The following is a 14,870-nucleotide window of genomic DNA, read 5'->3' on the forward strand; positions in this document are numbered from 1 at the left end:
TTAATTAACTTTTCAGTAAGTTTATTAGTAGATATTGAAGTGACATACTCAGGGGTATAGCAACAGTGTTCTGTACTTGTTAGCTAACTTTTATGGGTGCCATCCTATAAAGCTTGAATCTGATGGATCTTAAGAAAAAATGAAAAGTACATGTTTTGCATCATAACAGAAATATCTTGCTTTTAAATATCTGCAGCATGTAAAAATTACTTTTTCCTCATCCTAAGGCTATGAATTTCCAAGGACGATTGAAGTTTCTCCATGGACAAAACAAGAAGGGGAAGGATGGTGCCACTTTGTCTCCTCAGCTTGCACTGTTTGCAGTAGCTACTCCCCTGCAGCCACCATCTATCCTTGAGATACGAACCAAAAACTTCATCTTCAGAACTAAACACAAACTGGATTTCACACCTACTGGCTGTGATGCAAAGTAGGTGTAAATAATTTGCAATGAAATATAAAGCAGGCTATTCTTTTGGTATATAAATTGTTTCAGTGATGGTTGTTTAGAGGCTGTTAAGGTTTTTCTCTCCAGCCCTGCTATCAAGTAAAGGGAAATGGTTTTGTCATAGTCTATTTCCTTGAAATGGCGTACTACTCTCTGACTCTCAGTTGTTAGAAAAACAAAGCAAAACCCCACAAAACCAACACAAAATAGAGAAACTTAAAGACAGCATACTAATGAAGTAGGGAAGAAGTTTCATCTGGTTTGAAATTTGGTTTTAGAACTGATAGAATAAGTGTTTCATTTCATTCTACATTTCTCCTTTAGTTCAAATAGGTGTAAAATGCAATGGAAACTTTTTTCTTCAAAAGAAACAAAATAAATACTTTTTCATACTATGAATTTTAGCCATTTCCAAAGCATTCTCTTCCCTATGTAAAATTTGGGAACACTACTCCAATACTAGATCAAAATAATGTTACTACGCATCAACATGGCAAGAAGCCCATTAGGATGCTTTTTTATCAAAATAAAGGGCTATGGCCTCCTTCCTTCTCCTCTCCCTCCTATTGTTGACTGATAATGCTTTCATTTTCAGTGGAGTCTCTCATATGGGTTTCCATGCCTACTTACAGAATCGAATTGAATTACTTGGTATTTTGTCTACTGAGAGACCAAAATATTTTATTTCTCTGAGCTGATACAAGAAAAAGTTAACAAAATGTTAACACAAATATTTCTTTGTTTGATACTTTTATTCACTTGAAATGTTCAGTTTTTGTCATATTTTACAGTTTTATTTTTATTGTCCCCATCCCTACTTACCCCTTTTTTACCGTTTGTCTTTGAATCTCAATTTCTTTGTTTCAAATCCTGTTTAGGTCTCTTTTTGGCTATATCTTTTTATCATGTATCACACAGAGATCGTGTGAATTCTGTTAAGTGTTTCATGTCCCCAACCTCTAGTAAAGTACTCTAATTTTAGCTGCCAGGGTCAAACATGACTCTTGCTAGTGGTCCTCTGAGTCATATCTTGTTTAAATGCAAACACAAGGGTCCCAAACCACTCAACAGCAAAACGGATGTAGTTCTTAGATGTATCTGGGTTTCAACTTTAAGCTACTAAAAATTCTAATTTAGGCAAGAAGTTTTAGATAAGTTAAATCCCTGCTTAATTCTACACACAAGCACCTATAGGTAAATTATCAGAAACAGGGCTAAGGAAACAGTGTCTTTCTTTGGAATTAATGGAAGCTGCCTGCTAGAAGTGAATTTGTTCAGAGTGTGGAATTGAGAGTCTGGCTGTAGACATACACTTTTTTTTATGTTCCAGTGGCTGTGTGAACCCAGTCCTAGTCACTGAAGGCAACCTGGCAGACTAGTTAAAATTTTATGATTTGTTGACTATTTTTATTAGAGCTGTTCTGCTTCCACGTGCAATTGATATAGCAACAAACTGTGTTTAGCACTTGCACTTGAAATGTTCTAGCCATAATTAACTTGCTTGACATTCATTCTGTGAGTTGGTTCATCAGCAGGGTTGCAATTTTTTGTTTTTACCTTCCAGAGGAAAGATTGTCCTGGGATACACTGAAGCAGAGCTGTGTATGAGAGGAACAGGATACCAGTTTATTCATGCAGCTGATATGCTTTATTGTGCTGAAAATCACATCCGAAGTAAGTTTCATTCCTTAAGAAGGGCTGAAAAATCAAAGCAAGGAGTGTTTTTTCAGTATGAATGCAATATGAATTACAGAAAAAAAAAAAGAGATTGTTAATGAAAAGAGCACTGTTCATTTTGTATGTTCTATCTGTCCTTCTAAAAACTTGCACTGGTTGAAGAAATGTGTAATATTCCTGTTTAGACCCTTTTAGGATAGATATTCCAGACTCTGTCACATCTTGCTCTTCTCATTTCCTTCTCTGCTCAACCCAACTTCTGCTATTTCAACAACTTTCTTTGGCCAAAGATAGCTTTCCTGTTAGCAAGTTAAAGAAAGCATTTTCTTTTGATATTGGTGTAAGATTTTTACCAGAAATTAATCTCTGATTTAACATGCTAGTGTCCAACCATTTCTGGGTTTGATTATTGGTAGCTTGAGTTGGTTTAAGTAACAATTATGGAGAGAAGTATAGTGTTAAGGAAATAAGCATCACCTATCTGATGCATAACTATTTAGGGGAGTCTGTTTTTTACTTGTTGTTTACTTTAGTTATAACACAGTTATCTTTGGAACTTACAGAATCATCTTCAGACTATTACAGTACTTCTTTTCTACTGACTTCTCTTGAAAAGTTCATTTTTTTTTTCTTTTATCCTCTCATAGACAATTAGATAATGCCCTGCAGCAGGTTGTTCTCAACCTATTTAAGCACATTTTCTGTTTCAGGTGTAGCTCAGTCACTATTGCTTATCAGTGGTTTTGTTTCTTTCATAAAGAAAAACAAAGAGATGGTTCCAGAGTAGAGGGGGATGAAACTGGAATGGTTCGAAACTTTGTCTTAAAACTCGTTTTGCTACATTTTTTGATGCTAAGATTAAAATGAAGAAAATAAGTTTTGTAGCAAGGATTTTTGGTTCGATTCTTAGATTTTCCTAATTAATTTTATTTAGTTTTTCTGTCTAGAAATGCAAGGGTTTTGACCAATTTTATTACTTCCACCCTGTAAATCTGTAAATCACATATTTAACAATTCTCTTTAAAATCCACATTCATCACACTAGCTTCACTTAGAGCAAAAAAACCAACCAAAATAAAGCTCCCCACACTAAAACCAAGATAACTTCATTACAACACAGAGCAAAATTGGACAATTTGCACAAAATCCACCCCCTGTCCCTTCACCACAGTTACAACAAAACTTCCCCATGATAATTCTGCTCTCTAACATTGTTCAGCCCTTGTTTTGCCTGTTACCTCTCCTGGCTACTATCCTTATCTCAAAATCCTCATGATCCTGGATTTTGGCACCAAAATTACTGTAGTGGGTTGACTCTGGCTGCATGATAAGCACCCACCAAAGCCTCTCTCCTGCCCCCCACCAAAGCCTCTCCTATCTCTGCCCTCCACAACTGGACAGGGGAGAGAAAATATGAGTGGTTCATGAGTTGGGATAAGGACCAGGAGAGATCACTCACCAAATACAGTCACAGGCAAAACAGACTTAATCTGGGAATATTAAATGAATTGATTGCAAACAAAACCAGAGCAGGATAATGAGAAGTAAAATAAGGCCTTAAAAACACCTTCCACCAAGAAACCTGCTCCAGCATGGGCTCCTCTCTCCATGAGTCTGCAAGTCTCTGCCAGGAGCCTGTTCCAGCACTGACCTCCCATAGGTTCACAGTCTCCTCTAAGGCATCCTGCTCCAGCATGGGTTTCCTCCACAGACTGCAGGTGGATCTCTGCATCCCCATGGCTCTGTGTAGGCTCAGCTGCTTCACCATGCTCTGCGCCATGGGCTGCAGGAGAATCTCAGCTCTGGCACCTCCTACCCTCCCATCCTCACTGACCTTGGTGTCTGCAGAGTTGTTCCTCTCATATGTTCTCAACCCACTCTTCTCTGTCCACAATTATATCTGCACAATTTTTTTTTCTTAAATGTTATCACAGAGGCATTACCACAATTTCTAATTGTCCCAGACTTGCCCAGCACCATGTCCGCCTTGGAGCTGCCAGGGATTTACTCTGCTGGAAGTGGAAGGAGCTTGTAGCAGCTCCTCACAGAAGCCACTCCTGTAGCCCTCCCTACCCCTACCAAAACCTGGCCACACAAACCCAATACATAAATGTACTGTAAAAATTGAATGTTTATCAGGCATAGTCAGTGGTAGTGGGAATGAAGCATAAGAGTTTTAAGTATCTCTGCATAAACCAGTCAAAATGTGAAGGATTTGGATTCAGAACTAATGTGTTTTCTAATTGTTGAAGTAATAGTTGCTTTTTGAAGGTAAGAGAGACTTGGCTTTTGTAATTTACATGTTCTAGTATTTATTAATTTCTGTTATTGGAGAAATAATGGACAAAGTCCCATTTAGCATGCTGCCAATCTGTAGCAGAAGTTTTGACTTCTATTTTACGGGTAAATTAGACATCTTGAAGTGATCAGTCATCCTGATTCACAGGGAATACACTGAATGGGGTGATTGAGGACATGAGATTAGTAAAATTTCTCTGCAGATGGGATTTCTTTCATGACATACAGGTTTTCATGATTTTGTTTGCTGGACAGTAAACAGTATGCTTACTCTTTAGTGATGAAGACAGGTGAGAGTGGAATGACTGTATTTAGGCTTCTAACCAAAGAAAATCGATGGGCCTGGGTACAGGCAAATGCACGTCTTGTCTACAAAAATGGAAGACCAGATTACATCATTGCCACGCAAAGACCTCTTACGTAAGTCATCATTTCATAAAGCGGTATGCTTCGAAAACTGAAAACTAGTTTGAGGCTGTTTATATTCACAAAAGAAGTTTTGTTTTTATATTCCAAATTCCAAAAATTCTTTTGGTTTCCTAACAAACATTTAAAGAATTCTGATATTTCAGACCTTGTGGCATAGTCCTTTTCACGAAACTGTAGACATATTGATTTCTTATCAGTAACAAGATCAGCAGCAGAAGCATGAAGTTATTCCATCCACCATATTCATTCTACTTGAGCAAAAACTGCGAAATCCAACTGCAGTTGTGTGGAAGGAGCAACAAATAACAAAGAAATTCAGTTCTGAATTTTAGTGTTGAACTAAGTTCTGCATAATATGGATTTCAGCCTTGTTAAATAGATCAAATAATTTTTGCTAAGGAGTCTGTAAAATGGAGAAAAAGAGATACTTGAAGTATTGATTTACTTGCTATGCCAAGAAAAGCTTAATGCATGAAACAAAGCCCACTTATTTTCATTTCAGCCCATAATGCACAGAAAATGGTGTATGCTATCTAGATTTAATTACAAATGTAATATGTAAATGTAGCATTACAGTCATAAGCTCCTTATTTCATAATCTGCCTCTTGGTTTAACTCAGCCAAGTTGAGCTGGAATAGGTAGGAATTCGAAAAATGCCTACAAATAAAATAGTTCATTTTTTATGTTAATTCCAGGGGACAAAAAGATTAGAGTAACTGTTTAGTACTGCAGTACCATGCTGTATATCTGATTTATTTTCAGAGATGAAGAAGGGGCAGAACATCTACGGAAGCGTAACATGAAGTTGCCCTTCATGTTTGCCACTGGTGAGGCTGTGTTATATGAGGTATCTTTCCCTATGTCGAGCCTTATGGACCCCTCTCAACCGAAGAGTAAAAGCACAGTGGGAAAAGGAGCCAAAGCAACGCTACACGATGATTCTGTGGATCCAAACTCCCTCCTAGGTGTCATGTTAAGGCAAGATGAGTCTGTTTATCTCTGCCCTCCAGCATCACATAAACTTTCTTTTGAGCGGAACTTCTTTGCAGACAGTAGGGATGAACTGGGTGGTGGTGTTAGTAGTGGCTGGACAGACAATCTCCTACCTGCTGGAAATCACAGCATTCTCAAACGGGAGCTGATGGAATGTTCCCAGGACAGCACTGTTCCACTTCCTGAAGACAGTGCAGCACTCTTTCAGGATAACAAAGCCAGTGATTTGTACAGCATAATGAAAAATCTGGGTATTGACTTTGAAGATCTAAAGTGTATTCAGCAGGATGAGGAATTTTTTAAAACTGAATTATCTGATGTGGATGATATTGGGGACATCAACATAACTGATGAAATCCTGACTTATGTTCAGGATTCCTTAAATAAATCTGATTTCCTATACTCAGACTGTAACCAGCAGCAACCCTTGGTTCAGGCTGAAGGTTGCATGGTACAGCAAGACTTAGATCCACATCAACTTCATCAGCACCAGAAACAACTTGTGGAACAGCAACAGCAGCAGCAGCAGCAACAGCAGCTCTGTCAAAAAATGAAACATATGCAAGTCAATGGGATGTTCACAAATTGGAGCTCTGGCATGCCTCTTAGCTGCTCACAGCAGCAGCCCCAGCAATACATGTTCCCTGGCATGCATGCCAGTACATCTGAGTTCTCTTACAAATCAGAAGTTAACTCTTCCCCTTATGAGTGTAGGCAAGACTTTGTTCCTTACAAGCAACCCACAGCGATGATGCCACAGCTTTCTAACTTTGCTCAAATGGATTTTCCTGCAGCAGGGTTTGATGGATCAACCTATTCTGCTTCTTCCAACTTTGAGGATTTTCTCAGTTGTTTGCAGCAAGTCCCTGAAAACCTGGAGTGTGGGATAAACCCTGAGTCGGTTATGCTCACTCCTCAGACATGCTATGCAGGCGCTGTTTCTATGTACCCGTGCACGCAGGAGGCACAGCCCAGCTGCGTGGATCAAATGCAGTATGAGTCTATGATGACAAATCAACAACAACAAACATTGGGAAACAAGGTATGGTAAACAGCATTGCTTGCATTTTGAATCGAGTTTATGTTGTGATTGCCGTGACTGCTGGGGGGAAGAGTTTGTTGTGACTGAATGCTGAGTTTGAAATGGATGGGTTAGCAGTGTGTGGATGTCTTTGCTTTATTTGTTCATGAGAGTGAAGAGAGTTGCATTTGGTCAAGTTTATATATATGTCCACCTGCAGTCTGATAGCTGTCTTTGGCAGTATTCATCAAGAGTGAATGAACTAGTCTGTGGTACCTACCAGTAATTTTCCTGATAGAAGCAAAAGAAAAGTAAATTGATTGAATTTTTGGAATTTGCTGATAGACCTTCTTGAGAGGAGTTGAGTTTGCTTGGCACACTGTTTCATTAAATATGTTGTAAGGATAAAAGAAAAAAAGTTTTTGGAGTGTTATATTCTCTAGATATTTCAATTCCTCAATGATTTTAGGATTAGTGAAAGTATTAGATTATAGTATCATAAAAATGGCCTGAAATATGAAGTATTTCACTCCTATACACAATGTTACTGCAAGAATTTTTATATATTGCTATATGTGAAAGTGAGCTTGTTCCTCAACCTGCTGTCTAAATTACCTGCTGAAGCAAAAAGAGTTGAAAAAAGTTACATTCACAGTAAAATAAGCTGGTCCCTTTTCACCAAGGAGAATGCACAATAAAAGCCATAGAAGAGAGGATCCTGGCTCTAGCACAGACTACAATTGTAAACACTGTTCTTCATTGCTAAAATTAACTTAGAAATAAAATTCAATTACTAGTTCCTGATTTTGAATAACTTGTTTCTGTTGTACCATTTATTTCTGTTAATGCTGTGAAAGTACAGAGACACAATTATTTTTTGTTTTATCTCAATGAGTTAATATTCTGAAGTACTGATCCTGCAAATGCTTATGCACATGCATAAGCATTTACAGAATTAAAGTATTAATTGGCATTTAACCTATGTGAGACAAAGGTGAGGAATGCAATTAGAACGTACCCATTTTTTTTATGTGCTTAATGCAAGTACAAAAAATTCCCTTTTTAAAACTACTTCACTGCTGAAAAGAATGCAATTGCAGAACTGCAGAAATTTACCTAAAATATAGCACAGTTCAACAGGATGAATGTCTTCTCCCTGAGTGCCTGGGGTTGAAATTGCATAAAGTGACTTTGAGAAACTGCACTGTGCAAACTTGAGCTCGGCTTGGCTGTGTGTTGCCTGGCTGTGCTCAGTGTTTAGTCTTTCAGAGTGCTTCTTAATAGGGTTCCAGAGCAGCTCCAGGGCCATCCAGTTTTGTCTTTTTAATAACAAATAATTACTCTTTTCACAAAAGCTGTGCTAATGTGATGCATCAGTTTTGTACAGCCACTACATTTGCAATTCCATTTCTTTATTTTCAATGGCTGATTTCAATTACATTTATTTTGCAGATTATTTTGTTGTTACGCTTCCTTAATAATTTTTGTTATGAGCCCTGTTTTTTTATTTTCTTCCTTGTGTTTTCTTCACATCTATCTATAAAAAGTTTAATGACAAAGACAGCACCTCTGAAGAAATTATGTCTATTGCTTCATATTTACTAGAATGCAATGCTGCAAAAATAATAGGACATTTAGTTTGTTGTAAGAAAATTAACAAAGGGCACATTGTGTGAAAAGTTGTCTTTACCTAAGTTGTTCAGAGGAAAATTCAGCCCCTCTTGTTAGGGTATTCCTGTGCTGCATGGGGCTGAGTAGCACTGCATGAGCAGAAGCCCGTGTGACTGAGCAGATAGGATACTGCTCTCTGAGCCCACATTCACACAGCCAAACCAAGGTAGGCTGCGTTTAGCACACTGACATCCCTGTCAGTGGTTAGAGTCCAGAGAGAGGATAGATGTTGCTATAGAAGCCATGACTGGTATATTTTCAGATTTCTAACTCCCATGGATTTCTACATGAGAAGACTACAGAATTAGAAAGCCAGAAGAGTCTATTGTGGTCATGTGCCTTGACTTTCTGCCTGTCTTGTTGTTGGTAGGAGCATAGCCAGTGTAGTCAAAAATCACTTTCAGTGATGGAGGACAGAAAGGCCTGTGATTGTTTGACTGCTTGTTAAGGATCAGTGTTCCCTTATTAAGCAGGAGAAACCTTCCTAAGTACTTGAATCTATGTTGAGAGCATTCTTAAAAAATTTTATGAATATGATCATCTTATTAATGAAGAATATTAAGATTACCTACTTCTGTCTGAAAAAATCCTTGTGTATACTCTTTAAAAAGTGTGTCAGCTTTGATTAAAAATATAATTCACATGGCTATAGTCTTGTTAAAAAGTTAGAAGAATTGTGCACAGTTAGTCAAATTTCAATGTTTGCATAGAAGGGAAAAAGAAGAACTAATACCCAGCATAATTTGAAAAATGAATGGATGAATGAATATGTAAGACTCGTTCTTAAAGACAAACCTCGAAGGAATGAGTACTTACGATATAAGCTACTCCCAAGGAGATGATGGAAATGTTTAAAATACTTTGTTGTATTTTCTTTGCATGACCGAATGGAGTATTTTGTAGATAAAGTCCATAGCATGACAGGAAGCATTACATTATGTGATTAAAATAATCCTATGAACAATTATGTTAAGACTGATGAAAGCCATTCATTGCTCTTACTTGGCCTTGTCAATATGAAGAGTGTCAAAAAGCCCACCCTGTAACATTTCAGCCAGTGGATTGCACACAGTGTGATTCAGCTTATGAATAGGACTGCATATGCATTGCTGGAGGAGCTGTTATGTCTGGATCCCACTGCAGGCGTGGAAAGACGTAAATAGGTTGCTTTTAAAATGTAACAGCTGGATGTAACAACTAGGAGTTCTCAGACTGTACTTTCTAGAAATAGAAACTCTATTGCAATTTAGATAATAGAGTTATTTCTTCACTTAACCAGAAGTAGGGCTCCCATTGACTTCAACATGGGTAAGATTCACTGATGATTCAGTCCCTATTTTAATTCAAATTAAATTCTCATTATTCATCATTTAAAAAACCAATGAAAGCTAATCAATGTTGTTTAAGATTATTTCATCCAATGTGTCTTTAGGAGGATTTTTAATTACTTATAAATAAATTGGTTTCCTATACTAACCATTTATTATTCTCTTTTTTTCCTACCAGTTCCAAAATGGTTTCAATGGAGGAAATGTAAATGAATCATATCCCTCTCAGTTAGATGTGATCAGTAATGCACAGACTGCCACACATCTTCAGCCTCTTCATCATCCAAAAGAACCCAGATCCTTCTCAGATTTGGCATCTAGTGGATTTATGTGATTCAGATCTAGAGCTCCATCTGTGATTTTGTCTGGGCGTCAGGTTGCTCTGAGGAAAAGCTTGCTAAGTCTCTCTTTGAGCATCAGACTTTAACAGCTAAATGACATTTTGGGAATATGAGGTTGGTTGCACTATATACGGGTGGATATGTAATTCAAGACCTGGCTATTTAGAATGACAGGTGGAATGAAATCTTCCGATCAAAAGTATGCATGTGCTGTTTTCCATCAGGCTGGCTGAGTCCTTGCAGTATGGATTACACACATACTACAGACTATGTCATGCCGTACAACATAAGATAAGGCAAATGGTTTTGTTGTTTAGAAAATAATTGGGCACTTTACAAATAGCATTGATGGCACAAGGAAGGTGATTTCACATGTGGATTATTTCCAGACTTTATTTTTAAAAAACTATTAAAAAGCTCTAAATTCATGAGAATCAAAAGCACTTAATTTTAATGCATACTAAGCTCTGTAATCACTTATTTTGTATTTGAATCCTTTTGTTTCAAGTCTCCATTTCTAGCACTTTAATAGAAGGCTTAATACAAGGATATGATATGCAACTTCAGGTTTTCTATGAAACAGACCCCTTGCATTCCTCCTTTTAATGTCAACCTTAAGTGCCTCACAATTTAGCTACCTTGTTTCTGATGGGAGCTTATTTTAGCAAAACTCACTATAAATGTCATCTCTAGTATATGAACTTTTAGCTAACATAACAGTGCTACTGGCTGTGTCTTTTTTTCTTTCCCTCTACCTATTACTTGTTTAGAGAGTGACTTAATTCATCTGTGGATTTGTTACACTATTATCAGGAGTTGTTAATGTTCTGAATTTAGTTCAGCTAAAGAATTTGAGTTTATTCTATATTGCTTTTCTGCTTTCTTCAGGTAATACAGGGTATATTAAAAAAGCAGATTTTGCTGAGGGGGAGGAGCAGATCCTCAGGATTAGTTTTAGATTATTAATACTGAAAAACATGTGCCTTATCTTGTGTTAAAACGCTCATAATGTTCTTTAGAAATAATACAAGGCTGCTCTATGCAAATATTTTCATTAAAACGGATATTGAAAAGGATTGCATTTTCAATAAAGGGGTAAAGGAATCTCAATAGTGATTGGCGTTGACATTATTTTGACTGCAATTTTCATTGTTAATAGTGGAGAAAGGGTCAGTTTGGTTTCAGTTTTATCCCTGACAAATTGCACTGCAAAGAACAGAGAGATTATTCTTGTGTATGTTGATCCATTTGAAAAGCTATGTGGAAAATATGAAATAGTGGAAAGAAAAAAATTCATTAGAGAAATTCTCCTTGCAATAGGTTTTGTTTTCAGGAAAAAACCCAAACTAAACATATCCACTAAACATTCTGGGGTTTTGTTTTACTTTTATCTGAGGACTGTAAAAGTGCAGACACCAATGTTTGGTGCAAAGTAATAATCTACAGAAAATACAGAAATGTGTATATGTTCAAGATATTTCATATTCTTGTGTGTTCATATTCTTGTATAGTTCATATATAATAAAATGTCTTTGTAAAATATTTTAAACTGTTAATTTTAAAGTATTACATCATTATGTGTTAAGAACAATTTTATTAAATTTGTTATATATAATGTAAAATGGCAATTTAGCCAGTTTGTTTGAAACAGGCAAAAGTAAATTGGCTCCCTCCAGATAGTTGTTAATATTATTTAATAAAGGACAATCACTTAAAATTGGAATCTTTTCATAGCTGAAATATGCTCTCTTTGAAAAAGAACATATTTTCTTCCATTCTGTGTGATGTGATACATTAGGCCAAACTTCTAACTCAGTTACAACTTTTCAGATTAGTAAGATCAGCAGTTCTTTTAAGTGAAATTAGCATATATGAAAGGGACATTAAGGAAGCAGTTGCTATTCAGGAAAAGCCCATAAAGACATTGTGGGTTTTATTATAAGGTTGCGCTTTTTCCCCCACCATGTTTCAGATTTTGTTTTCAGCACAAGACAATAGTAACAAATTCACTTACTATCATTTGAATTAATCCTTGATTCTTTTTTTTTAATTGAAGCTGATGTTTTAAGCCAATATCAGAAGCATCTTCCATATCTAGCTAGTGTGTCATATTTGCATTTGAACTGGAAAATTAGAAAAATGCTGTAAACCAGAAGGTTGAAAGGGATAATGTATGTGTTCCATCTTACAAACCATTATATATCCTGTTTATGAATTTAGTTAAACCAAATACATGTTGTCCTATCACTAAGTGCCAAGGATGCAGCACTACAACTGTGCTGCCCTACTTAATGTAAACAAGGTAGTTGTTTATATGCATATCAGCGTATTTTGTGCATTATCTTATGCGTACAACGTTGACTGTATTCGTGCACTCTTGATCTGCACCAAACTGTACCTACAGTGCACAGGTGTTTCTGAATTGGATCTCTATTAGCCCTTCAGGTCTGTTATGAGTAAGATTATAACCCAGTGTTAGTCAGTATTACTGTCCATTTTTGTACAAGTTTTCTTACCTTGTTTTTCTTTCCAGTTCTCCTCTCTCCTTTGCTATGCCTGCACATACCATGCAATACACCTCTTGCGTTAAGGTATGGTTCTGTAGTGCTCTTGCTCATCTCCACTAAAGTTTGTAAGGCATAATACATGGTAATAAAATATTCACTTGAATGTAGCTGAAATGTATGTTCTTTTACTACAAAAATGTTTGATTTCAGCAGTATACAAAAAATATGTTATCTTATGGTTACTAATATCTTTTGAGAGCTTGTCATCTAAAATAGTTTACAAAACTTGTTATTTACGTCACTGTGGACTTTGCACTTCTCTGAATATTAGATGCAAATACAATGTATATAATTTAGAGTGGTGAACAAATGTGTATTTGTCCATGGAATTAGTATTTTATACTTGCATGAAAATGAGTTTATAAATAAAGTTTGTAAATAGCAAGCCACAATTAGTAGTTGGAAGGCTCTTCTATTCATTGCTTAGTCACAGTAAACTCACAGTTGAACAATAATGAGGCAGGAAGAGATTTCTGCATTGATACTGCTGAAAAGAAGCATGTTCTTTTTTGTGATCTGGAGTTGGCCACTAGTACTTACATTACACTGCTATTTACTGTTTATTGCTAGTTCATAGCAACATTAAGTTAAGGAAGCAATTAGTTTATTTCTAATGATATTTGCTAATATTGCTGTTTCCTGTATGCTCTGTTGGCTTTGCATGATAGTCTTTTAAATTGTTTGTAAAGCTAAATCAAATGTTTCACTGTAATTCCCAATGCAGTTCACTGAATTTACAATAGTTCTTCAGTTTAGTGACGTGATGGACAATAATTTAATTGGCTGGAACTACACCATTGTCTTGTAAAATGTATGAAGACAAATGTTTTATCCGGAATCAATACTAGGCTATGAACCCTGTATGTCACTCCTATTGTTTACTCTTCTTGCACTGCACAAAAAGACATGCTAAGGTACAAGTATAATTCAACAAGACTGCAAATCTATGAGGTAACATCTGGAAATAATCAAGCAATAATATAAGCAACACTGGTTATTCTTTTCTTTGTAGTCTGTTGCATTTGTTAAAAATACACCTTCAAGCCATGTATCAACCTGTTCCCTGTAGAGGACCTTAGTGTCCAGTTTTATTTGAAAGAAGAAGATACTTTTTTCTGTAGAAAGCTATTTTCTTAATGATTTATGAAGATTTTTCTTCTTTGCTCTAATTCAGCGTGAAAGTTAACAACCATGGTGATACCAAACCAGCAGTAGGGCACTGCATCAAAAGCTCAGGCAATCTGCTGGTAGAACTCATCATCTTACTCAAGGCTCTCTCAGAGGGAAGCTTTTCCAAATAGCTATTTTGGAGATCTTCCTGGTGAGGAACCACCTCTTCCACTCACACACTTAAACTGAGAGCTGTTTTATTCTCAGGTGATTTTGTTTATCTGAGAACTGGCTTTTTAAGTAGAGTTACTTCTACTATTTAGAGTAAGAGCCTGATTCTATTTCTAATACTTCTGTCATTGATTAATTTAGCATATTATCTTCCTGCCTTCTTTCCTCTCTGCCCTGGCATCCTTCCCTACTAGCTGAATCTTGTAGTTCTAACAAACAAAACCTCTTCAGACATCCAAAATACAAGTTGGCATTTAAAACTAAAAATTAAATTCACCCCATTGTATAATTTGCACAATATAATAAACAAGTAATCTCCAGCATGGGATACTGTTCAGTTTCACCCATTCCTGTTCCCTCCAGGAAGCAATGCTCACTTTTATTGCTGATCAATGAATCTGAGGCAGGTCTGCAAAGAGACATCCATTCTTTCACTCTAGCAAATTCTGGTGCATTGATTTTTCTGGTGAACCCACATTCTATAAATCCTCTTATCTCTTGAAGTTTGTCTTCCTGACAAGTGAAGAAGAGCTATAGTATTAAGGCATCAGAATCTAAGTTAAAAAACTTTCAAATATTCAACCAAATATGTGAAATCAAAGATGTGATCAGTCTTATGAGATAATGAGTTTTTTTCTTAATAACCTGACTTTTCTATTCAATGTCCAACACACAATGTTATTAGTACTAAATAAAACTATATACACCTAATTTCCAAAGTAGGCAGTCTTTGAAAAAAGGAGAGGTCCCTCAAA

General features: G+C 36.4%; 1 protein-coding gene across 1 annotated transcript in view; it reads left to right on the forward strand.

The window, feature by feature from the left end:
* The window catches only part of AHR (aryl hydrocarbon receptor), a 67,607-nt gene extending 54,537 nt beyond the window's left edge, over positions 1-13,070 (forward strand). The window contains exons 7-11 of the mRNA XM_033064745.1: positions 228-430; positions 2,013-2,122; positions 4,702-4,843; positions 5,616-6,888; positions 10,045-13,070. Coding sequence (XP_032920636.1) covers positions 228-430; positions 2,013-2,122; positions 4,702-4,843; positions 5,616-6,888; positions 10,045-10,200 — 1,884 coding nt within the window. The 3' untranslated portion in view covers positions 10,201-13,070. The remainder of the gene's footprint in view (positions 1-227; positions 431-2,012; positions 2,123-4,701; positions 4,844-5,615; positions 6,889-10,044) is intronic.
* The last annotated feature ends 1,800 nt before the right edge of the window (positions 13,071-14,870 follow it).

This window comes from Catharus ustulatus, chromosome 1 (genome assembly GCF_009819885.2).
Source record: "Catharus ustulatus isolate bCatUst1 chromosome 1, bCatUst1.pri.v2, whole genome shotgun sequence".
NCBI lineage: Eukaryota > Metazoa > Chordata > Aves > Passeriformes > Turdidae > Catharus > Catharus ustulatus.